This window comes from Natrix helvetica (assembly GCF_964273705.1).
Source record: "Natrix helvetica genome assembly, chromosome: 1".
In the NCBI taxonomy this organism is placed as follows: Eukaryota; Metazoa; Chordata; class Lepidosauria; order Squamata; family Natricidae; genus Natrix; species Natrix helvetica.
The window spans coordinates 211,339,407-211,364,293 of NC_138548.1; the positions used below are offsets into that span (position 1 = coordinate 211,339,407).

The 24,887-nt window shown below is 43.3% G+C and overlaps 1 protein-coding gene across 2 annotated transcripts in view; it reads right to left on the bottom strand.

Annotated features, from left to right (window-relative positions):
* COL2A1 (collagen type II alpha 1 chain) overlaps positions 1–24,887 on the bottom strand; it is a 91,435-nt gene that overhangs the window by 1,971 nt on the left and 64,577 nt on the right. For both annotated transcript variants that reach the window (XM_081936533.1, XM_081936532.1), the window contains 19 exons: positions 24,389–24,442; positions 22,658–22,711; positions 20,889–20,942; positions 20,191–20,244; positions 19,982–20,089; positions 19,148–19,201; positions 16,388–16,441; positions 13,531–13,692; positions 13,324–13,431; positions 11,882–11,989; positions 10,613–10,666; positions 9,012–9,119; positions 8,822–8,875; positions 6,670–6,777; positions 5,669–5,722; positions 4,862–4,969; positions 4,357–4,645; positions 2,818–3,005; positions 1,242–1,484 (listed from right to left, as the gene is read on the bottom strand). In XM_081936533.1, coding sequence (XP_081792659.1) covers positions 1,242–1,484; positions 2,818–3,005; positions 4,357–4,645; positions 4,862–4,969; positions 5,669–5,722; positions 6,670–6,777; positions 8,822–8,875; positions 9,012–9,119; positions 10,613–10,666; positions 11,882–11,989; positions 13,324–13,431; positions 13,531–13,692; positions 16,388–16,441; positions 19,148–19,201; positions 19,982–20,089; positions 20,191–20,244; positions 20,889–20,942; positions 22,658–22,711; positions 24,389–24,442 — 2,016 coding nt within the window. The remainder of the gene's footprint in view (positions 1–1,241; positions 1,485–2,817; positions 3,006–4,356; positions 4,646–4,861; positions 4,970–5,668; positions 5,723–6,669; positions 6,778–8,821; positions 8,876–9,011; positions 9,120–10,612; positions 10,667–11,881; positions 11,990–13,323; positions 13,432–13,530; positions 13,693–16,387; positions 16,442–19,147; positions 19,202–19,981; positions 20,090–20,190; positions 20,245–20,888; positions 20,943–22,657; positions 22,712–24,388; positions 24,443–24,887) is intronic.

Here is a 24,887-nt window from a genome sequence, read left to right on the forward strand (position 1 = left end):
CCCGTTACCAGAGGGAGCCCCCTTGTGGAGTACTGTGAAGCCGTTACCATGGCAACTCCACTGTGCTGCACAGTAGAAGCCATTTTAAGGCAGTACAGTAGAAGCCATTTTAAGGCACAACAGGCTTATTCTTAACAGAACACCCCCCAGAGGCGCGTTAGGGGTGTCTCCCCCCCCCAGTATTTTTCTCCAGAGAGTAAGTCATCTGTGTACCAAGTTTGGTTGAAATTGCTCGAGGCATTCCAGAGTTATGCTGGATCACACACCCATTTTTATATATATAGATATTAATCCGTCAGTATAGCCCATAGGAGCAGACCACGCATGCAGTTTCGCCTCTTTGAGATGGAACTTTTTATGTTGGAAGTGTGAACTCAGGGGCACTGATACCTCAGCATACCTGACCACGAGCATGCCATAGATCGTAGACCTAGATTTAAGATTTACACTGTCATTTCCATATGTCTGACACTCTTTATCTAAGAAACGTCTAATCTGAGATCTTCTGACTGCAAGCCTTCTAACTTTCCCCCCTGTACATGTATACAGAGCACACATGTTCTTTCAACTACTCCTGGTGGGCTTGCTAGATGTGAGGCTTTCCCTATCCCTAGGATGAATTTCCTAGGAGGATTAAAACCGTCATTCTGTTTTGGCTATAGAGCTTGCATCACAAAAAAATAAAATAAAAATCCCTACTCAGATACGCTCTCATATATACTCAGAATGATCCAGTTGCAGAAAAATATAACAACTGGCTGGCTACTTGGCTGAATTGGAAATCTCTGCTACTCTCTTTGATCGGCAAGCTAAGCCTGGTACTATCACTATGCTTTATTCCCCTTGAATCAAACAACTGTGCGGTATTTGTATTCACTTTCTTGGTAGTAATTAGCCCAATGTTAAGTAAATAAAATAACGTAATATCATCAAGATCACAGCTCAACAATATTTTAGAACTGTGTAAAACTGGACATTTGCTTTATGTGGCCGATACTGCTGCAATTTCTTCCCACTTTATGCTCTCCCGAATGAGGGTGTTATGCCACCCAATTAGGCAGATGAACCCCAATAAATAATTTAGAATAATGGGGATAAGGAGGGGACCTTGAAGATCTTCTAGTCCAAACCCCTGCTCTGGCAGGAAGCCCTGTACCATTTCAGACACGGCTGCTTTCTTTCTCCTTACGGTACTTCTAACAATACCCCCAATACATCATGAGTGATTCCTTTCTACTTACGGTACATCCATCCTGCAAGGCAGTGTAGGTAAACCTGCTATTGCCCTCGGCTCTCATCTCCACGTCGTTGGATCCCTGAATCAGGAGAGCTTTCTTAAGATTGCCGGATGCGTCATCCATGTAGGCAATGCTGTTCTTGCAGTGGTAGGTAAGATTCTGTGAGCCTTCAGAAGACAAGAGCCGCAGGAAAGTCATCTGGATGTTGGCAGTGTTAGGAGCCAGGCTGTCATCTCCGTAGCTAAACTGGAAAAGGAGAAGGCAAAGCCATTAGGACATAGAAACACATGATGGCCAAAAGAAAAGCATAGTGTCAGCGTTTAACAATAGCACATACTTATATACCGCTTCACAGGGTTTTACAGCCCTCTCTAAGCAGTTTACAGAGTCAGCATCCTTGCCCCCAACAATCGGGGTTCTCATTTTACCGATCTTGGAAGGATGGAAGGCTGAGTCAACCTTGAGCCATTCAGAATTGAACTGCTGGCAGTCGGCAGTCAACCGAATTAGCCTGCAGTACTGTGTTCTAACCACTGCGCCACCACGGATCATGAACATCAGTGTGACAATTGAAGGCAAATTGAAAAGGAAGTTGCTGAAGGTGGGGAGAGAAACCAACACTTGGAGGCAGGCCAATTCTTCCGATGTTCCCCCCTCAGGTGTATCCATTGTCAGTCCTTCACTTCAGGAGCCCCCATCTTAATATACATAGTACCGGGACTATTGTGGTAAAGGTAGAATCTTCTTCAGTCAGGATTGAACTCCAAGCTGTGGGCAAAGTTAGCCTGCAATACTGCATTGTAACTATCGTTAGAATTCCTCATTTTTGGGTGGCAGGAATAAAAAGTGACAAAGAAGCCATTTGGATGGCAGGAACCAAAAATATCCAAACCATCTTTGAGCCTGGCGAGATTCAATCTGCCAAACTGTTAGCAGCCGGTGATCAGAAGAAGTAGCCTGCAATAATGCACTCTAACGACTGCGCCATCGTGGCTCACTCAATTTCAAGTAATTCACTCATAGAAATTAGAACAAACAGGCAGGCAGATTTCTCAAAGGACAGTTTTATTGGATAGATCATATTGGCACAACTGGTGAAAGCCGACTCTAAAACTTCCCATGGCTTTCACCTAATTAAAAGTAAATGTTTCCCCTACCCCAACCCCCAAGTCACTGATCATGCTGTCCAATCCAGGAGCTGGCCGGTTGCTTGGTTACTTCACCCCTCCTCTGGCCAGCCACCTGTGGGAATGTCCTTGGCTTCCCACAGGAAAGTTTTATTGTTTTGGCTACAAACCCCATCTAACTATCCCCCACTTGCCTCAATTGTGTGGCAGCCCTGAAGCGTCCAAGTTTGGCTCAGCCATGATCACTTCAGGGTTGACACATGGAATCAAGGCTATGGGATTCAGGACTCTTCCTTCACACAGTGTTACAGAAAAACTGCAATTACTAAATGAAGTTGTGTTTGCTAACCCAGAAAAGCTGAGAAAGGGAACTGGGATGCTCACAGATCATTGGCCCTCTCTCCAAATCTGTCTAATCAGTGCAAAGGCAGTTATTGATGATGGCTACTCACGTGAAAACCTCCATTGATGCTTTCTCCAAACCAGATGTGCTTTTTCTCCTTGTTCTTGCTTGTCCACCAATTCTTCCTGGGAATACTCTTTGGCTTCGGGTAGACACAGGACTCGCCAGTCTCCATGTTGCAGAAAACTTTTATGGCATCCAAAGTGCAGCCCTGGTTGGGATCAATCCAATAATCACCTGTAAAAGGGAAACAAAGTCACTTACCAGTGTATCGGGGATGAAATCCAGTAGGTTCTGACAGGTCCTGGAGAACCGATAGCGGAAGTTTTGAGTAGTTCGGAGAACCAGTAGCAGAAATTTTGAATAGTTCGGAGAACCAGCTAATGCCACCTCTGGCTGGACCCAAAGTGGGTTGGGAATGGAGATTTTGCAGTATCCTTCCCCTTCCATGCTTACCAAGCCATGCCCACCAAGCCACACCACACCCACCAAACCACGCCCACAGAACTGGTAGTAAAAAAAAATGAATTTCACCACTGAAGTGTATGTTATGTCTCTCTCTGTTTTTACATGCATAGGAATTGCAATAGCACTTAGAGTTATATACCGCTTCACAGTCATAAAAAAATTTCCTGCACTGGTCATTTTCCTATCCAGGGGGTAGCCTCGGGTATCTAACTAATGTAGCAGGTGTCTAATTAATCAGAATGGAATTATAATTATATTATAATGGCAGTAGAATGAAATTTATTAGTAATCAGGACTGTAGAATGTAAAAAGTGAAACAATAAAAGATGAAATATCAACTACTCTAGAAATTATGAAGGCGGCTAAATCTTAAAAGGTTTTTGAAAGGTTTAGCTTGTAAACATATCTCTAAAGTTTACTGACTACATAAGGGAGAAAATAGTATGAGCATCACCACTACCGTATTCAATGATTAAAGATTACATGTTAATATTTTGGACTGTAGTCTCTCATTTTCAGGTTGTGTTACTTGATTTACTCTGATAACAGAATGTGCATCTGACCTTAGGGAAAAAGAACTACATTTTATCATTCAGTACAGTGTGGTTTCCAGTGACATTCTGGGACAAGAATATGCCCAGATTTACAAGCCACAGTTTCTCTAACATCTTCAATGATCCACTGGTCAAATAGCAATAGCACCTAGACTTATATACCACTTTATAGTGCTCTACAGCCCTCTCTAAGCAGTTTACAGAGTCAGCCTATTGCCCCCAACAATCTGGGTCCTCATTTTACCCACCTCAGAAGGATGGAAGGCTGAGTCAACCTTGAGCCAGTTAGGATTGAACTCCAGGGTATGGGCAGAGTAGCCTGCAATACTGCATTCTAACTATCATTAGAATTCCCCATTTTTGTGTGGAAGGAATAAAAAATGCTGAAGAAGCCATTTGGGTGGCAGGAATCAAAAATATCCAAACCACTCTTGCTGTGAGGGACATTTATATATGCATTGAGTGGGAATCATTTGGTTCTCTCTGGGTATAGGTTTTACATCACTGAGCTGACAGAACTCAGGTCCATCCCAAATCAGACAGGGGCATTGCGTCTGGAGACTCACCACTCTTCCAGTCAGGGTGGCATAGTTTCAGGTCACGACAGGTTCGAGCTGGGTTCTTCTTGCTGCCCTCAGGGTTTCGGATGCTTTCAATCTGGTTGTTGAGAGTCTTCAAGGTGGCATCGACCTCAACGTCATGCTGACGCAAATTACTGAACGCCTGATCAGATCGCATGTAGCGCATTGGATCAGGGCCTTTCTCAGTCTGGCCGAGGCCAGCAAAGGCTGACATATCAATCCCAGCTCCAGGTGGGCCAGGAGGGCCAGGGGGGCCAGGGTTGCCAGGAGGACCCTGTCAGAGAAGAGGAAAGGAGGCCATTTTAACAGATTTGCCTTATATACATCTCTATGTCTCATCATCATCATCTCTCTATCAGAATAGAGCTGGAATGGACCTTGGAGGTCTTCTAGTCCAACCGTCTGTTCAAGCAGGAGAGATTTTGGGCTCAATTATGGTCATTAAGTTGAGGACTACCTGTATTTATAGCTTTTTTAAAAAGTTACTTACAGCTGGACCAGTTTCTCCACCACGACCACGAGGGCCAGGAGGGCCAATTGGCCCAGGCATTCCATTAGAGCCATCCTTGCCAGAGGGACCAACAGGGCCTGGGGGACCCTAGGAAAAAGCAAAAATTAAAAAATAAATTTTTTTGTGAATAATGGGCCGTTTTTTGCTCGTTTTTGCCCCCCCTTCCCCAGGAACACTCTACAAGCCTCCTAAGTGCTATTCATGCCCGTTTTTGAAAAAAAAATGGCCCCATTTTCGCAAGGTTTGCAGAGTCCAAAACCTTTTTTTTTCAAATTTGACTCTTCAATGCGTCTTATACTCCGGTGCGTCTTATATTCCGAAAAATACAGTATTTCCTGAGAGCCCACAAAACTAACATATGTAGTTGAATTAAATGTTCTGTTTACTTCTGAAACTTTTCTTGGATTTATCCATGGTTGGCCTACCGGGGGTCGAAAAGCTCAATAAATCATGTGATGATGGGTGTCACATATTGGCGGTTGTGATGCATATTTTAAGTGTCAGGGAGCTGCAGCAGAGGGATGAAAGAGCCACATGCGGCTCCAGAGCCACGGTTGCCATCCCCTGCCCTAAACTAATCAACATTAAGAATTCAGAGACTGAAATTTTATGTTTCGATCAAATTTTGTCACTCTTGGGGAAAAAATATGAAATTCTGCAAATCATAGCATCATCATGCCTGATGAATCAAGAGTCTGTGCAGCAGATTGAATACCCATCAAACGATGGGTGACTTAAGCGTTCATGAAATTAGCTCTTCTGAAGTACCCTGTTGATTGTACTTACCCTGGGACCGGAGGGACCACCGGGACCAGATGCACCTTGATCTCCAGAAGGACCCTAAGGAATAAAGGAAAACAGCTGCATGGTTAAATCTGAATTTTGTGCATTATAGTTTCTCTGTAGAAGAGCCCAAGTGGTCTCTACAACATGGAGCCTTCCTCCTTATGATCTTTTATTCATTGACCTCTGTGCATGAACTAAGATGCCAATGATTCTCTGTGCATCTACCTGTCGAAGGAGAGTCTGAAATGTATTGCAAAGTACAAACTCATCCTATAGTATGGATACCTTGCAACTGTATCTTTTGGAGGAGGCCATTAGTAGGAGACAAAATTGTCAGATAATAACTATCTCCTGGACTGAAGATCCTTTGATCAGTTTTCAAAGATCTTCTGTGTTGTCTGGGAGATAATTTAAATCCCCAGGCCTTAATAAGGGTATACTTAATAATATACAGAATTTCAGTTCACAAGTCTTATTAAGAGTTACTGTATTTATGAAATCTTTGTAGAGAGGAATGCATACAGCATTGATTCGTATGCACTGATTCTTATCCTTGTTACAGCAGAGGGACAGATCAGATCAATCAGAATAGAGCTGGAAGGAACCTTCTAGCCCAACTTCCTGCTCAAGCAGGAGACCGTCTACCATTTCAGACAGGTGGCTATCCAGTCTATTCTTAAACACCTCCAGTGATGAAGCACCCACAACTTCTGTTCCTCTGGTTAATTGTTCTCACTGATAGGTTGCTTCTCTCCTTGATCAGTTTCCATCCATTGTTTCTTATCTTGCCGTCTGGGGCTTTGGAAAGTAAGTTGATCCCCTCCTCTTTATGGCAGCCCCTCAAATACTGGAATCATCATTGCTATCATGTCACCCCTAGTCTTTCTTTTCTCTAGACTGGCTATCCCATAGACAGATGACTATTTCCAATCCATTCCCAAGCCTGGAACGGAGCCTCTGGCGCTGAATCTTATCAAGGATGTGCTGAAATCAAAACTTACAGGGGGCCCAGGGAGACCCTGCAGGCCAGTGAATCCTCGATGACCCTTCAGACCTCGTTCTCCTGCCTCTCCAGCTTCACCCTTGTCGCCACGAGGACCTTGTGCACCCTAGAAGCATAAAACACAAGCCACTTTCAGAAGGGAATCACAAAGCTAGCTTGCTTGCTACAGAATACAGGAGATGGTGGTGGTGTTACTCCCACAATGCTTTATATATTTGCCCAGCAAAAAATGTGAATAATTAACTTTCATTTTGACAGTAGCTCTACCTCAAGCTTGGGAAGTAAGTTTCATCATTCTGGTTGTTATGTTCTGATGTCACAAAGCTCCTGTGTTCCTTGCAAAGGATGTTATGACATCAATCCTTGCCCTAAGATTCCAATCATCTCTTGATAGATACAGCGCTAATTATAGTGATTAAATTTGAAAAACCTTGGAACCTTTTGGGCAGAAACATACAGGTCAGCTTGATATGTAGAAGTCGAAGACTATACTTGTTTGGTCTTTCTTTAGCAGTAAATGCTTATAGCAGAAGCAAGCAGTTAAATGCTTCTCCTGTGTCTCAATATGTCCACAGACATCTCTTTTCAATATTTTTTTTAAAAATGGAAACTAGTATGTCACAATGTAAACAACAACAAAAAGCCTCCAGCATTATTTTCATCTACAAAAAATGCCTCCAGGGCCAAAAGAGAGCCTTGTGAGCATATTTAAGGGGGGAAATGATGGCTGTAGCTATTCGCTTGAAATTGTACTCCCTTTCTGAGGAACAAATAAACAAAAATAAAGGAAAACTGGGCCGGTGGTAGTGAACAACTAGAAAGCATCTTGGGAACTAAAAAAGATGGCAAGGAACTACTCTTCCATTTGGCCATATAGGCAGGGGTGGGCTGCTGGGGGTTCGCAGGGGTTTGGGGGAACCTCTAGCTAAGGTTCTGTGAATTTCAGAGAACCCCCTCCCCCCAAATCCCACTCCTGGCTGGCCACGCCCACCCCACCCTGCTCCTCCCAGGAGCCCCCACGCGGCCCGTTTTGGATGCAGGTAAGTGCAGGGCGCACACGGAAGCTCAGGGAGAGTGGAAAACAGGCCTACTGGAAGTTCGGAGGCCGGAAACAGGCCCATTTCCGGCCTCCATGGGGCCTCTGGAGCCTGGGGAGGCCGTTTTTGCCCTCCTGGAGGCTCGAGGAAAGCCTCCGGAGCCCAGGGAGGGCAAAAACACCCCATGCCCCCCCGTGCAGGAGGCTGACTAGGCTATGCTCACCATGGCCACGCCCACCCAGCAACCGGGCAGAGAACCCCTTGCTAAAATTTTTGAAGCCCACCCCTGCATATAGGCCCTGGCAGGAATTCTATGATTAGACTAAATATGGCATGCTCTCAACTTTTTTTAGTCCATTCTAGCCACAGGCGAGAATGCTTTCTGGCATTCACTGATGGTGACCTCAAGTGATAAATGAGAAAGAAGTCCATTGACTCCCTCTTCTGGGTGAAATAATTAGTAGATCTTTAATGTGTTTTATGGCTATCTGGTAAAAAGTTATTTCAATTTTAGAAACAACGTATTCATTTGTAACATATATCATTTCAAGGAAATGAACATTCGGGGTACAGCTCTGTTTTTGGGGAGATCCCGTGTTGTTTCTCAATTTTATCCCGGAGAAGATGGGATCCACTTCAGGGCTCTGAGAATTCTTTAAATGATTGTTAGGATGACTGTCATTCCATTTAGAAAACAGAGGCAAGGAAAGACTACCCCGTCTCAGAGAAATGTGCAAAGTGCTCCTGTACAAGGAACATGCAGTTATTATACCCAAGAGGCATCTATTCAAATATCACATAAAGAAATACGTGTATATGTCTGTGCTGCACTTGGTCTCTGTTCCTGTAACATATTTTTTTTTATTCAGATGGCAGGGTTCACATTTTTAAGAGCCAGACCTACTTTACCAATTGACTTTGCAAAATATGAAGTGCTCCCCGTGGCATTGAGCCATTGTGCTAATCGCCTAAATGGAAAACGAATTCTCCTGGCTAGATGTAGCAACGGTATAGCTGCAATTTGACTTGATTGCCTTTGGCTCTAGGGGAATTCTACAATGTTCCCAGGAAGTCAGGAGAAGATGGAGCTGGACAAAAGGAAGAAGTACTTACAGGTAAGCCCCTTGCTCCTGCGAGGCCAATAGGGCCAATGGGACCTTGAGGACCCTGGAAAAAACCAAAACAAAACAATGAGATGTTGACCTAGTCTTCTATCAATGAGAAGACCGAAGACTGGAGTTCTCAGAATGGATTTGAAGAGTTGGTTTCATTCTAGCGTCTTCCTTGTTACTAAACACTTAACTGTTTCCCCTCTGTCTCCTTGTTTGCCAGTTGGACCAACAGGACCTGGAGCACCAGGTGAGCCAGGAGCACCATGACTTCCAACAGCACCAGTCTCACCACGTTCACCCTGTTTGGAGAGAGAGGGGTGGGTGGGGAAGAAACAAAGTTGAAATATTTAATACCGCATACATGAAGGATGGAGTAAGAGACAACTACCCAGGAAAAACTGCCTTTTCAGTTGTAACACATCCATATATATAAAAGCCAAATACCACTCACTCATCATGAAATCTCCAGAACCGTATAGCCTACAAACTTGAAATTTGGCACGTATGTTCCTCTTGGCTTCTAGGTGCTCGCTAAGAAATGATTTTTTGAAATGACCATCAGGTCATTAGTAATTGTTATACAGTAATTAACATGCTAAGGAGTTCTACTCCCCCTCCCCACCTGAGCAGAACTCTGTTCCAACTGCCAATTGCCTCACATTCTGTTACCTCAATTCAAATTGGCAGACGTTCCACTTAGGAGCAGTCTGGGGTTCCTTACAGTATTAAATGTCGGTATCTCACACAAATGTCTAAGCTTTCCACCTATGGAACTGCTTCCGGACTCAAGGCAGTGGGAACAATATTCTCTTACTGTATGTGTTTCAATCACTGACCACCACTGAGCCAAGGGATTGAACTGGACTGGACCGGATTTCTCCTGCATTGCCCGATCACATAGTTTCGTTGTGAAGCACTGGTATCTAGCTCGTATTATTATTACTATTCTTTTATTCATTAAACATGAAATATCATCATCATCATCATTAGCTCCAATTCAGGTCTATACCCTAGACAATGCCAGAGGTGAAGAAACCATTTGGGAAACATTTGAGAAGACTAGCCAGCTATGGTTGTTTCAAACTCGTCCCAGTATGGCAAGGACACAGTTATGAAACTCTTCCTCTTTTATGTTATTTATTTATATTTATTATTTGAAGGCCAATTACTCATAAATGACTTTGGATAGTTTATATGGATTACTGTAAAAGCAAAAATGTCACATTAAAACCATCACCTATTCTATCCATGCGACCCTCCCTGTCAGGCACAAAGGACCAAGACCACACATGTTAATTTGCAGTTCAGAAAATTTATTGCTGAAGCCTATATACAAGAATTTAGTTAACTAAAATCCAATATTAAATTGCCGCCAAATAAGGATCAACAAAATTTAAGAGGGGTTGGACTTGAACTGTTTGTGGGAATGTAATGATTCTAAGCTGACGACCTGCTTAACTCCGCCCCTCAGTTCTGTCTGCTCTTCTTCTATACACTCCATTCTAACAGCGGGAAACAGTTTGGGTTGTCTAGTACTGAACTCTATTGTGAAAACTATGCTGCCTTAGGGGACAAAATGGGACATTTAAGAGTCAGAAGATGGCTGACAATATGAATGGCAAAAGAAAGCCATATTAAAGGGGGCGGGGGCGGAATCCTGTCTAAAATTGTACGGATAAATTACTATCTCTTACAACTTCCTAGTCAAAAGCAGAGATGAAACACTAACCAAATAAAATGGGGTGAGTTAAAATAGATGCCTGGAGCTAATCAAGTCCTTCAATACACTTACCTTTGGTCCCGGGGAACCATCTCTGCCTGGAGGACCATCTGAACCAGGATTACCCTGAGAACAAGAAGAGGGTAGTTATTTCTGAGAAAACCAGGAAGCTGCTTGTGCATCAGGGGTCTGGCAATTAATAAGGAGTTGGTAGCAGCAGCTTCTACTAATGTAAAAGTACATATGTTCTGTGATGACCTGATCCTTGAATTGGCCCTTACCACCTACTCATCTTAAACAGAAGGTGTCCTCTATCTTTTGGAGGTCAAACTAGAGCAAACTCTGATTTGGTAAATCCTCAACTGAAATACATTTGTTATATTACTAAAATGCTCCTCAGGGCTTCATGCTTTAGTTACCAAGCTTTAGCCTAAACTAATCAGCAATAGCAAACAAGGCACAGAACCAGAACTCCTTCCCAAACCCAAACCCAAACCCCTCATAATCTTCTAGCTTTCTGCAATCCACTTCCCAAATACACCCTTTTAAAATTTTTGTATAAGCTCTATTCGTAACTGCAGCTTCTACCACCTTTGTCATCTTATTTATCTACTGATGGTGATGGACGAAGGAATAAATTGAAAAGTCCTGTCTATTAGTCCGAACATCTGCTTCTTTGATGCTGTTATTATACCATTTCTAAAACTATTCTATCAGAAAACAAAAATGTTTCCATTGAGGAGATTGTGGATTCTTATTATTTTTATATATAGTGTATATGTATATATACATATAGCAATAAGAGCAATTGCTTTAAATTAGTATCTGGGTGGACCATAAGAGAAGGTATGAACCAAGCCCTTCCCAAAGCCAGCTGTCAGATTGTGCCAACCTCCACAATATTTTGCCATCAGCTTCCTTGTCCTCTACAGTTGTTAATATGAGCATCTGATTCTGCCCTCTTTCAGAGGGGAGATGTAGGCTTTTAATTATTGTTTGATTCTGCATTAAACCCATTCACCAGGAGGAACTTTCAATAAAGGTCAAGACTCAAGGAATAAATATGTTTGAAAACAGGACATATACTCATCAAGAACTTGGGGATGACTATATCAGACACTCCTTGAATTCTGAAATACTGCATTTAGTGTTATGCTGTGGTCACATTATCGGCTGCCATCATGCCTAGTCATTAAATAACTCAGCATAATGGGGAAGGATAACTATTTACTTAAATATATTCTTTTGAGAGGAAGCGTCCATCACAAATTCAGTATGAGAAACCAGAAATGCATCTTTTGTATTCCAGACAAGAAACATACCTGGATTAATTAGACTCACCTCACGGCCAGGTTCACCAGAGGGACCAGTTAAACCAGGTGGACCAACTGGGCCAGGTGGGCCTCTATCTCCTGGACCTCCAGAAGATCCTTGTTTACCAGGTTCACCCTGGGGGAAGAAAACCAATTTTAAGTAGGCAGAAGACTAGTTTTTGACAGTAAACTAGACAAGGCAAAGTGAAAAACCTCAGTCGATTTCCCCTCAAAACTAAGTAGTTGAGCTAAAAATTGTTTGCCCAATTTTACTCCATAATCATGATGATGAGAAACCTAGTTAGTGCAAGGCCGATTTGTGAGTTTTAAAACTTAGATGAACTGGAAATTCCCAGAAAAATCTGGCAGAATTGTGAGAGCAACTGATAATGCTTTTTATTTGAGCAATCTCCAATATCCCAATAAAATACTATTTCCTCACCATTTATTTCATGCAACAAATCACTCCCTCATATAGCCAGTTATTTCTTTTTGTCTTTTCTACACAGTGGGTTAGAACAGTTCACTCTAAGAGATTGAATAGGCAGTGACTTGTGCTGTTTAACAAACCTGAAAAAAATAAAGCCCCTTCTTGATTCTGCTGACAGAATCAAACCAATTAATGGGGAAAAAATCTGATTCCAATCTTCTTTAGGACAGTAATTTTCAGACATGGGATGAGAGATACAGTAATTCATCTCACAGATAAGAATTAGACCTTGCACTTTGTCCTGACATGACAAAACATGGGTTTTGTTTTCATATTCGGTAAACTAAGAAAGTCAGAAGATAGATTTATTACACTTGTATAATTTCTCATTCATAGAATTTCTCTTTTCTTATTCAACATTTTAAAATTCTTCATTCCCAAGAGGTCAAATGCAGAGAATGCAATCGATATAGTTCTCACAGATGCTGTGGTGCCATGTTGAAGGAATACACGCCAGATTATGGAAAATCAACAGAACACTTGATAAATAGCAGCTTAACTACCACTCCATTCATGTTGGAAGCACTACCAAGGTGCTTCTGGAGTGAAAGGATTATAACCAATGACATCACAATTGCCCAGGGGATGGCTGAGGGGGCTCTTTTCGTGTCCTCAGTATCTTCCCACCGAAGTGGTACCTGTTACCATTGCATGCTTTTGAGCTGTTGGAGGGACAAAGTAACGGGAACTTATTCTGTCACGCGGCTTGTTCTCGGGTTTTGAACCACAAAGCTGCCGACTTCTCAATGGTCTTTTGACTCAACATCCATCCATATGAATCACCACGGCCCCTTTAGCTTAACACTCAAAACATTAAAAATTATTATTGATATTTAACCTACTATCGATTTTGTAAAAAGAAAAAAGTGACAAAAAAAGTTGGACATCTTCCAAATTCAGAAGCTGGGCATTTGGCTGAGCATACATTGTACACTTTTTGATGTATATTTTTCAAGGTCGTTAGTATCCAAGGTACTTACAGAAGGCCCAGGCAGACCAGGAAAGCCTCTTTCACCTCGCTGACCAGGAAGACCAACTATTCCTCTCTGTCCTGCCAAACCCTGAGGTCCAGGTGGGCCATCTGCACCCTGACAAAAGGAAAGAAAGACAGAAGGGAATGAATTTGCATCAGAAAGAGCCACGGGCCAAGTCAGTAATTTGCACAAGACCACCAGCTGAATACCTACAGGAGGGCCATCTTCTCCAGATTCTCCCTTCTCGCCTCCAGGTCCAGGAGGTCCTTGCAAACCTGGATCACCAGTACGTCCAACTGGCCCTGCGTCACCACGGGCACCCTTGGGACCATCTTTTCCAGAAGCACCAGGTGGGCCTGGGGAACCAGGGTTACCCTAGAAAGAAAGAAAAAAGCAAATACAATCCTGGGTTGTATAAACAGAGGCAAAGAATCAAGATCACCTGAAGTATTAGTATCGCTAATAGTAAGACCACATGTGCTATACTGCAACCAATTTTGGTCACCACATTACAAAAACGATGTTTAGACTTTGGAAAAAGTGCAGAGAAGAGCAACTAAGATGATCAAAGGCCTGGAGGCCTAAAACATATGGAGAATGGCTGCAGGATTTAGGTTTGGCTAGTCTAAGTTCTAAAATGACCTAGGGGGTGACATGAAAACAGTATTCCACTATTTGAGGGACTGCCACAAAGAAGAGGTTAACTTATTCTTCAAAGCACCAGAAGGCAAGGCAAGAAATAATGAATGGAAACTAATCAAGGAGAGAAGCAATCTGGAATTAAGGAGAAACTTACTAACACTGAGGACAATCAACAGTGGAACAGCTTGCCTCCAGAAATTGTGGCCGCTCCATCACTGGATGTTTTTAAGAAGAAACTAGACAGACACTTATCTGAAATAGTATTGGTTCTCCTGCTTGAGAAGAGGCTGGACTAGAAGACCTCCAAGGTCCCTTCCAGCTCATTCATTCTAAATCATAAGTCATCTTAATTAAAAAATGTACATGAATTGGGGTGGTTTGAGGAATCAAGCAACCACCGCAAAGACTGATATCTTATATAAAAATGAGTGCCTTTCAGAGAAAACACAAATCTATCTTGCGTAGAAAAGGATGAGCAGCTGTTTGTTTATGGGTTATGATGATTTGAGGTAGCTTATATAGACAGTTGGGATTTTTCAAAAGGAAGGAAGGAACAATACTCTCTTCAAATTGTGGAGGATTTCTCTATTTGTCCAAAATCCATTAGAACCCAGCAATAAGGATGGATTCCTGGAAATGCCATTTTCTTGCTGGAAACTCATAGGCATGGCTTTTCTTAGAATCACAAAAGCTATCCAGCTTATAGTTTCTCTTTTATAACTTGACCTTGCATGCTTCTTCCATCCTCCTAATTCAGCAAGTGTTACTTCGGTAAAGAGGGATTGATTTTTTCTTCTCTATGATGGGCTCATCTGAAAGTCAGTGAAAATTGTTTCTGAATTGTATTCTGTAGCTTTCATTGTTGCCATGCAACCAGAACTCGGATGGCTGGAAAGTCTGAGAGAGCCCAACTAGCAGACACATCTTTTGTTAACAGGGGTCAGGAGAGGCAATGGCATTTGGCACTCCTTTTCAGTGCTACAGCTCCCTCTACTGATGTAAAGGCCACAATGTTTTTGTCTCTGAAGAAAAGCCAGGGAAGAAAAACTCATCAGAGTCAATTGGAACTTTGCAGCCAATATATTTAAATATATGAATATATCATTTCTCCTCCTTCAATATTTTGTTTTATTGTATTAATCTGAACCAACCTACGCAATGTGGCAAGCTTTTTTTTTAATGGTTTTCTAATTTTTTCCTTATAGGTAAAGGTTCCCCTTGCACATATGTGCTAGCCCAAGGGTCAGCAACCTGAGGAAAGGGGCGGGTTTTCTGATCAGCTCCACAATTGATAAGGCATTCGGTTAGGACAGGTAGAGGAAAAAGGATGCCACGCTAGGAGGAGACTCTATGGTGGGGAAACTGGACTTCCAGTCGGCTCTAGAATTGAACAGGGGGCTTCTGGTTAGGACCTTTGGGGCTCTTTGAGTGTTTAAGGTTGCTGGCCCCTGTGTTAGTTGATCCTGACTCTAGGGGGTGGTGCTCATCTCTGTTTCAAAGCCAAAGAGCCAGTACTGTGTCCGAAGACATCTCCATGGTCATGTGGCTGGCATGACTAAACACCAAAGGCGCACGGAATGCTGTTATCTTCCCACCAAAGATAGTTCCTATTTTTCTACTTGCATTTTTACCTGCTTTCAAACTCCTAGGTTGGGAGAAGCTGGGACAAGTAATGGGAGCTCACTCCGCTATGCAGTGCTAGGGATTCGAAACACTGAACTGCCAACCTTCTGATTGATGAACTTAGTGCCTTAGCCACTGAGCCACCGCATCCCTTTTATCCTCATAAGCAAGTTAAATTATGTTTTATTTTGTTTCCTGTTGGAACCTTTGAAACCTTGAACTACCATTTCAGTACTTTAAGATGGTTGAAGCTGAGACCTTATACATATCATTCTTCCTACCAGTGGTGGGTTCCTCCCGGATCGCACCGGATCGCGCGCGCTCCCTTTCAGCGCTCCACCTGGCTTGCGCGCTCCCTTTCAGCGCTCCACCTGGCTCTCGCGCTCCCTTCCGGCGCTGAAACCGGAAGTACAGTTTTGCCCGGCCCTGGCGAAGCAACGACGCCTGCCTGCGCTCCACCAGCTCGGCTGGGAACGGAGATGTTTCCTCAGCGGAGCGGAGCGCCTGAAAAGTCTTTTCAGGTGCTCCGCTCCGCTGAGGAAACATCTCCGTTCCCAGCCGAGCTGGTGGAGCGCAGGCAGGCGTCGTTGCTTCGCCAGGGCCGGGCAAAACTGTACTTCCGGTTTCAGCGCCGGAAGGGAGCGCGAGAGCCAGGTGGAGCGCTGAAAGGGAGCGCGCAAGCCAGGTGGAGCGCTGAAAGGGAGCGCGCGCGATCCGGTGCGATCCAGCAGGAACCCACCACTGCTTCCTACCCTGCTGATATTAAAATGGAAAAAAAAACAATGGCAGACAACAAAGAACTCACATTGGGACCAGGTGGTCCAACTCGTCCTGCTGCACCAGGGAATCCGGTGGCGCCCTAGAAAAGAAAGAAGGTATCATAAGCGGAACACCTCAACGGCAGCATTTAATACACTGACGAGCAAGAGGTGAAGAACCTTCCTCTTGATTTTCTCCCCATTTCTCGAGAAATAAGGTTTTAATTTCAGTAATATGCCTCAGAAACTTGGTGGAAAGGGTATCTTGTTGGGATAGAGATGGGAAGATCTCCACACAGTCACAGAGTTCACTGGGTGACTCTGAGCCAATCATATTATCTCAGTCTAACCTATCCCACATGGTTGCTGTTATGAGGACAAAATGAGGGATCATCCTAAACAAGGTTGTCTTAAGTCCTTGGAGGAGTGGCAGGATGCAAGACATTCATATATAAAGGTAAAGGTTCCCCTCGCACACATTTGCTAGGGGGCGGTGCTCATCTCCATTTCAAAGCTGAAGAGCCAGCGCTGTCTGAAGACGTCTCCGTGGTCATGTGGCCGGAATGACTAAATGCCGAAGGGGCACAGAATGGTTATCTTCCCACCAAAGGTGGTTCCTATTTTTCTATTTGCATTTTTACATGCTTTCGAACTGCTAAGTTGGCAGAAGCTGGGACAAGTAACGGGAGCTCACTCTGTTATGCAACACTAGGGATTCAAACCGCTGAACTGCCGACCTCCTAATCAACAAGCTCAGCCTCTTAGCCACTGAGCCACCAAGTCCAATACATTCTTTTTTTTTCTTTTTGAAAGGAAAAATCCCTCTGGATTCTGAAGGTCAGACAGAGGGCAGATATTCTAAGGAAGACCTATATGGAGTTAAAGCCCCACTGGCATTTACTATAAGGAAGAAGGGATGTGCTTCCTTCCAATTTTGGATGAAGGGGACCAGCACTTTCAGGAGGCATAAAGGACAAATTGCTTGTTTGTGTTAATTCCATTAACAGACTAAACGCATTTCCAAGTAGATTTAGGAACCATAATCCCAAAACCCCAACCAATATTTTTCTAATTCGGAAGCAGGTAGATTTTGTTGGCTTGCTGGACATCCTGGGAAGATCATAGGTGGTTTCACACAAAGTTTGCTCTGCTAGGTGGGACTAGTTACAAAATAAGTTTTAATGAGAAGGAAAACTATCCGCATCGACCTTCTACGTTTCTCCTGGAGGGAGAGACATGGCATGGTGTATAGTCTTCTTTGTCCCAAAGGAATGGGAAATGGATGTACTTCCAAAGAAGCACTAGGCTTTGGCTACTAGACATTTTTATTTCCTAACAATGCTAATGGGAATGTATATTTCCAAATACTCTTCGAAATAAATATCATGTTGACAGTTTGCTTTGCAGCATGACTGCTTCCCATTTCACTTCATTTTTAATTAAAAAAAAAAGAACATTTGGAAGTCAGATGAGGCAGAGAACCTTAGGCAATATATGTTGGCACTGCACTGCACATGGGTATTAAATTGAATATTGTTTTGCTCCAATTTGCAGCCCATCAGAACATCCACATTTTCTACAAGGTAAAGGTATAATTTGCTGCTTCCCGAGAAAGAGTGGTTAATAAAAGTATCTCCTATTGATTTCATTTGCATCTTCTAAGGCAGTGGTGGGGAACAGAGCCCTCTCTGTGGGTGCGCGCGCTATTGCTCCAGCTTTTTTTTCCGGTCTCTACTGCGCATGTGCACGCACTTCTCTTTGGCCAGCTGGTCTTTGAGTCCCTGCCGCGCATGCACAGCATGGGGGTGCATGCACCCATGCCTTGCAGTTTGGGGGTGTGCACGCACTTTGGGCACTCAGTGCCTAAAAGGTTCACCAGCACTGTTCTAAGATCAGCCTGGAGATCAGCCAGGACAGTGACTTTATTCTCTTAAGAAAAGTATAATGAAGACATGCACTATGAAATGCTGAGCATGATGCCACTAAAAAAAGCTTTCCCCAATACAGCTCTCTCCAGGGAAAAAAACAAATAATGATTACTCTCATTCTAGCCATCAGAACTATGATGGAATTTATGATTCAACCTGCTGGGAATACAAAGATTTGGTGTGGGGTGGCTGATTTACATTAACTTGTAGTAACCTAAAATTCAAAGGTAGGATTTAAGTTAGACCTTTCATTTGATGGTATATCAGGGTATGATAGTGTTTTGTTTTTTTAATCGCTACATAGGTAGTTTGTGATTGTCTTCTTCTGGGGTGGTTTTTAACAGGCCTATAGCCTCCAAGTATATAATCAAGTCCAACCACGCTCAGTTTTTTTTTAAGATCAGTACAGATTGAGCAGTACTGCCATCTAGCGGGCAACTGTGACATGACATAGGTAAAGCATCTGTTTGAGCTACCATCATTATTGTGTGTGTGTGCACAATAAGGTAAAGAGTCTACAATAGGATGTGGAATCCTTTTTGTCTTGAAGCTGCATTTTCATTCATCTTCAGACATATGTTTTGACATCGGTTAGAATAAAAGTGGGAAGGGTATCCCCCTGAGGTTATTCTTCAGATACCAGCTACAAAGCGAAGCGGAATTAACTATTGACTTGAATTCTCCAATATGCACTTGTTCATCTATATAGCTGATAATTCCCTTTATCCTTACCCACATCATTTTAAACAATGGTGTCACAGCACATCTCATTCACGCTAGTAGTAGGGATGCCATAAAGGAAAGCTGTGAACAATAAACATTAACGCTACGCTTTTGGCCTGCATGGGGAAAAAAGCAATTGATTGACTAAATACTCACTGGGGGTCCTTGTGCACCACGAGCTCCTTTTGGACCTGTCACGCCAGTTGGACCCTAAGGAAAAGCAAAATGAAAACAGGAAATTGGGATGTTTTTCATGCACCTTTCATCACTGGTCTATGTATCATCGTTTTGTTCAGCAGCAGCAGCAGCTACCTTAGCTCTTCCACCCCCTCTGATCAACCTCCCAGCATTCAGAAGCCATGCCTGTGGCACTGTTGAACATACCCTGCTTCCCCAAAGATAAGACTGCCCCAGATAATAAGCCCAATCGGGCTTTGAGATCATGCGCTAAAATAAGCCCTCTCCCAAAATATCTATAAACGAATGAGCAGCCTGTCCCCGCCATTTCCTGGGGGGGCAAGGGGGGAACACTCCCCACCTGTCCCACATGCACCTGCCATCCATGCGGAACAGCCTGGCAGAGGCCGCTCCTGCAAATCCCTAGCTACCATGCCCGTTTCAGTGGCTGCAGCAAAAAGAGAGGCAGGCCCAGTGACGCTAGGGCTGGCAAGTGTGGATCAGCTGATCTGCGGGCTGTGGGCCGAGGTTAAGGGGCCTCCGGCACCTCAAAAATAATAAGACCTCCCCGAAAATAAGGGCAAGCACTTATTCTGGGGGTCAAAAGAAAATAAGATCCTGTCTTATTTTCGGGGAAACGGCAGTACTAATTTCATGGACGATGTGCTACTTTTGGGTTAGCAGCTGGAAAATCCCTGCTTTATAAACTCCGTGTGTGTGTGTGTGTGTGTGTGTGTATGTGTATGTGTGCGCGCATACGCACACGCGCGCACACACACACACACTTTCAATTCAGAAAGTGGTTTCACTGACCTGTGGACCAGGAGCACCAGATGGCCCTTGTGGACCAGGGGACCCAGCATCGCCTTTCTGGCCAGATCCACCTTGCTCGCCTTTAGCACCAGGCTGGCCATCAGCACCCTGCGTTGGGGAGAAAAGTGGGAGAGGCACAATGATTAGACATCGGGGACCATTTCAAAAGACAGAAGTGTGACAGCTTGGAACTGTCGTGCGATACTCACAGGGGGGCCAGCAAACCCAGCGGGGCCGGGGGGTCCGGTTTCTCCACGCTCACCCTGAAACAGAAAGAGCAGTCAAGGTCACACACCTCAAACCGGCCACAATTGGCCAATTTCTGTAGCCGCAGGGACAGGATCTCTCCAGCTGTTCCACCGACATCAGGATCTGTAATAAGGCTGTTGTGACCCAACCGATACGCTTCCTACGGCTCAGACAATGCACAGCAATTGTTTAGGAACACACTGTTTCCTAAGATATTCTCAGGGATCTTGCAAATTATCTTTTCAGAACAGCCTACAGGGTAGCTCTGCAGCACTGTGTGTTCCTTTTTTTTAGACGCTGTTGCTATTCTGCGTTAATACAAGAGTGAGCGGCTTTTCCTTTCTACAACTTGGAGAAATTCATAAGTTATCAGCTAGTCTCTAATGGGCTTTTCTACCGGTAGATGCTAATCAAAACAGCCAGAGCCTTCCAGGTTGATCTCTAAGTAGTACAATAGGGGGGAAAGGGAGCCAATTTTCTCTTCACATGGAAACAATTCCATAAAAGTACATCTACATTTGTTCCTAGGCTACCCGTAGGAGTTCCAAAACTTGCCTACTAGGATTTCTATAAGGATGTGGGCCGTCCTGAATCTCTCCCCCCCCCCATTTACCCCAACAAACTTCACTGGCAGGTTTCACAACGACAGCAAACTTACAGGGGCACCCCGAGTACCAGCAGCTCCACTTGGGCCAGGGGGACCTGATTCACCCTGCAGGGACAGAAAAGAGGTGAAAGTAAGTCCATGGAGTGTTTTTGTTTGCTGAAACAGAATCTCTTCCACCATTGCCAAAGGCAGTAGCTCAGAACACAATATGGGATTAAATGGCTAGTAAGATGAATGGTCCTGAGTTTTCTTAATATGACGAGACGGCGCATAGCAGGTAGTCCTCGACTTACAACAGCTTGTTTAGTGGCCATTGGAGGTTACAACAGCAGTGAGAAAAACTGACTGATGGCTGTTTTTCACTCTTACGACCGTTGCAGCATCCCCATGGTTACGTGATTTACATTTAGATGCTTGACAGCTGGTTCATATTTATGATGGTCGCAATGTCCCGGGGTCACGTGATCCCCTTTTGCGACCTTCTGACAAGCAAAGTCAGTGGGGAAGCTACTTAACAATCGCGGGACTATTTTAACAACTTCAGGGATTCATGAAAGGAATGTGGCAAGGAAAAGAGGTAAAATGGGGCAAAACTCACTTAACGAATTTCTCACTTAACAACATACATTCTGGGCTGAATTGCAGTTGTAAGTTGAGGATGGACCTGTACTGGATAATTACACTTTTTAATATTTTGGTAGTTAGTTTATTTAATGGAGCAACTAAACCATTGGGCATCACAAGGTATTAAGAACAAGAAGATAATCCTTGCTCATGTCATGATTGTATTGAAAACGGTGCAGGTATAGTAGGAGGAAACTGGCTGAGATTTGCATACACTGTGGAGCAGAGGTTGGTTGCTGCCGATTCGGCCCGGATCCGCCGAACCGGTAGTAGTAGTGGCAGAGGCTCCATCCACCTGCCCGGACACTTCTCTGCATGCACAGAAGCATCGCGCGCGTGGGGGAGCAAGCACGGGAGCGTGCCCCAACCGGTGGTAAAAGAATTAGTAACCCACCTCTGCTGTGGAGACCAGCCAAACTAATTAAGGATAGAAGATAAATGGATTCCACTGAGCAGGACAAAAAAAGAGCCAAAGTAAATAGATCATTATCAACGTGTTCTTCTTACTGAAGAGTTTTCATTGCTAGAACTTCTGATTCTCTGGTTTCTTCCTAAACCTCAGGAAGCGAGGAGATTCAGATGTACAAAAAGTCAATAAGTCCATCAATGTAAACATGATGGTGTTATCAGTACAGCTCTAAATTTATGAAATCAAATTGATACTTCATCCCCCATGTTTTTCTCATCTCTCTGGATCTAGGTCATAGCTAATGTGATTTCCAATGTTTACTGTTCCCTGTGTTTACTCTTTACTGTTCCCTGTATACTTCTTGTCATAAAGAATAGCTTTCAAGGCTCCTCAAAGGCAAAGAAATAGCTATTAAGGCACTCTCAAAAGACTTGTGGGTGGTGCAGTAGATAGAATGCAGTATTGCCGGCTAATTGTGCCGACTGTCAGCAGTTCGATTCTCACCGGCCCAGGGTTGACTCCGCCTTCCATCCTTACGAGACCAGTAAAACGAGAACCCAGATTGTTGGGGGCAATAGGCTGACTCTGTAACTGCTTAGAGTGGGCTGTAAAACACTGTGAAGCTGTATGTCAGTCTAAGTGTTATTGCTACTCCACAGTTACACCCCAAATTCTCAGTGCCAGATGAAGGAAACATTACTGTCGAAGCAGAACTATTTAGAGAACTTACATGTGGCCTCTAGCTGTCTACCTGACACAGGACCTAACAAGAGACAGGACCTCTTACCTTCTCTCCACTAGGGCCAGCAGGACCGGTAGGACCAATAGGACCACTCAAGCCCTGACAATGGAGAAAATAAAGAGTTAGATGTGCTGACAGAAAGCAAGATCAAAGGTATCCCAACCTTGTGTTCATATCCTCACCTATTAAATTAAAATAGGTCCAAATCAAACTAGTGACTTCCTTCATCCATTTCCCCCTTTCCCCTTGAATCTGTCCATTTACTTTACAATTCAAAGCCATTCCACACACGCAAGTTGCACAAAACACAATGTTTGAATTAAGTTATACTGAATTTTCTATAGCGCTGTCAGTCTTCTTCTGCCTGATCTAATGGCGCACTAGAAAATAGAATGGTAAGCATTCTTCTTAGCTAGTTATTCCCAGCCTTTTTCTAATTTAATACTGTTAGCATATCAACCGCAGCATGTGGGTTTGGATCTCGGTCTCGGTCCACCATGGTTGCTTCCTGCCTCTGTGTTCTTCCATATTGCGTCATCTAATATGGTTAAGGAATGAACAGAGGCAGTGCAGCTGCAACACCAGCATGGCAGTAAAATACTGAACAAAATTTGGGAACTAAATCCTGTTCATGGCCAACTTTGATTCTCTATCTAGTTCAGCATATCGGAAAACATGAAAATAAAAGGCTTTAATTGGGAGTCCAGGATGTTGTCCATAAAAGCTCCCACCTCCTGCTGCCATTCCTCCATAAAGGAGAAGATGAGATGCTAACTTCACAGATTATATCCTCCTGGAGCAGGGGTTGGCAACCTTAAACACTCAAAGAGCCATTTGGACCAATTTCCCACAGAAAAGAAAACACCGGGAGCCACAAAACCTTCCCGGTGCCTGACTATTTCCTGAGCGGCCACAAAACCAACATATGTACTTGAATTAAATGTTTTGTTTACTTCTGAAACTTTTCTTTTCTTAGATTTATCCATGGTTGGCCTACCAGGGATCGAAAAGCTCAATAAATTGTGTGCTGGTGGGTGTCACACATTGGCGGATGTGATGCATATTTTCAGTGTCAGGGAGCTGCAGCAGAGGGATGAAAGAGCCACATGCGGTTGCCAACCCCTGTCCTGGAGTATTGTCCCAGTTCAATACTTGGGTCAACTGTCGATATTCCTTCATTTGAATTGAACACAGTGGGCAACGGATCCCTTATCCGTTTATCCCACAATACACTTGGGGTTACAGTTTAGCGAGCTAAGCACTTATGACTTAGTTCTAAAGCTTTAAACTTTAACTAAGCCTTTCTTTTTATTGATCCTTTATTGGGGATTTGGGTCTTCCCTCTATTGGAGAAAACAAAGTGCTATCGTCACAGATTGTAACCTCTTGCATAGAGGAAACACAGGACAACTCCGGAGTAAATTATCTAAAGCTGGATGGATGGTAAGGAGGGTTGACTCTGAAAAGAAGACTTGCTCAGTAAGAATATCTCACTCAGTAAGAGAAGCTTCATCACACACACCAACATAAACACCAACACACAGAAACACACATGCACACAAACACCAGTTTTAACAGTATTAGAATATCCTGCAGTTTAATCTATTTTAATTAAGCTCAGTTAGATTAATAGGCATTGTAAAGGTTCTCTGGAGCCTGACACTAATATGCCAATAAGCTACATATTCCCCCGCCCCACCAGCCATCCACTTATTTCATTAAATAAAAATTTTGCTGCCTTAAGAGAAGAGAAATTGATTTTGGCTGTGGACATACTCGGCTGCCATCTTTGCCAGGAGCACCTTCTGGGCCTTTCTCACCAGCATCACCCTGTTAGGAAAATACCAAAGAAACAATGATTGTAAGTAGCCCCTATCAACTTGGAACTCTGATCCCTTAGACTGTGATTTTCTGCTGTTGTCTATTGTTTAATATTATGAAACTTTAAGAAAAATAACATTTATTTAAAAAAACATAGTATTATTTAAAAAACATACAAATTAAAGAGCAATATAACTAACAATAGCAATACTTAAGTATAATGCCACTGTAAATAAAAATCCATAATTAAAAAACCTAACCTTTAAAAAAAATGAAATAGATTAAAAAAAAACATTTCACTAAACTATAGAGGGAATAAAAAAAACTAAAGAGAAAAAAATACAGGAAACTGGGGGGAAATTTTAAAAATAACATTATAAGCAACTAAACAAAACCCAGCAACTCCAACTCTTGAAAATATGTTGCTATGAAATTTTATGAAGGATGGCGACTA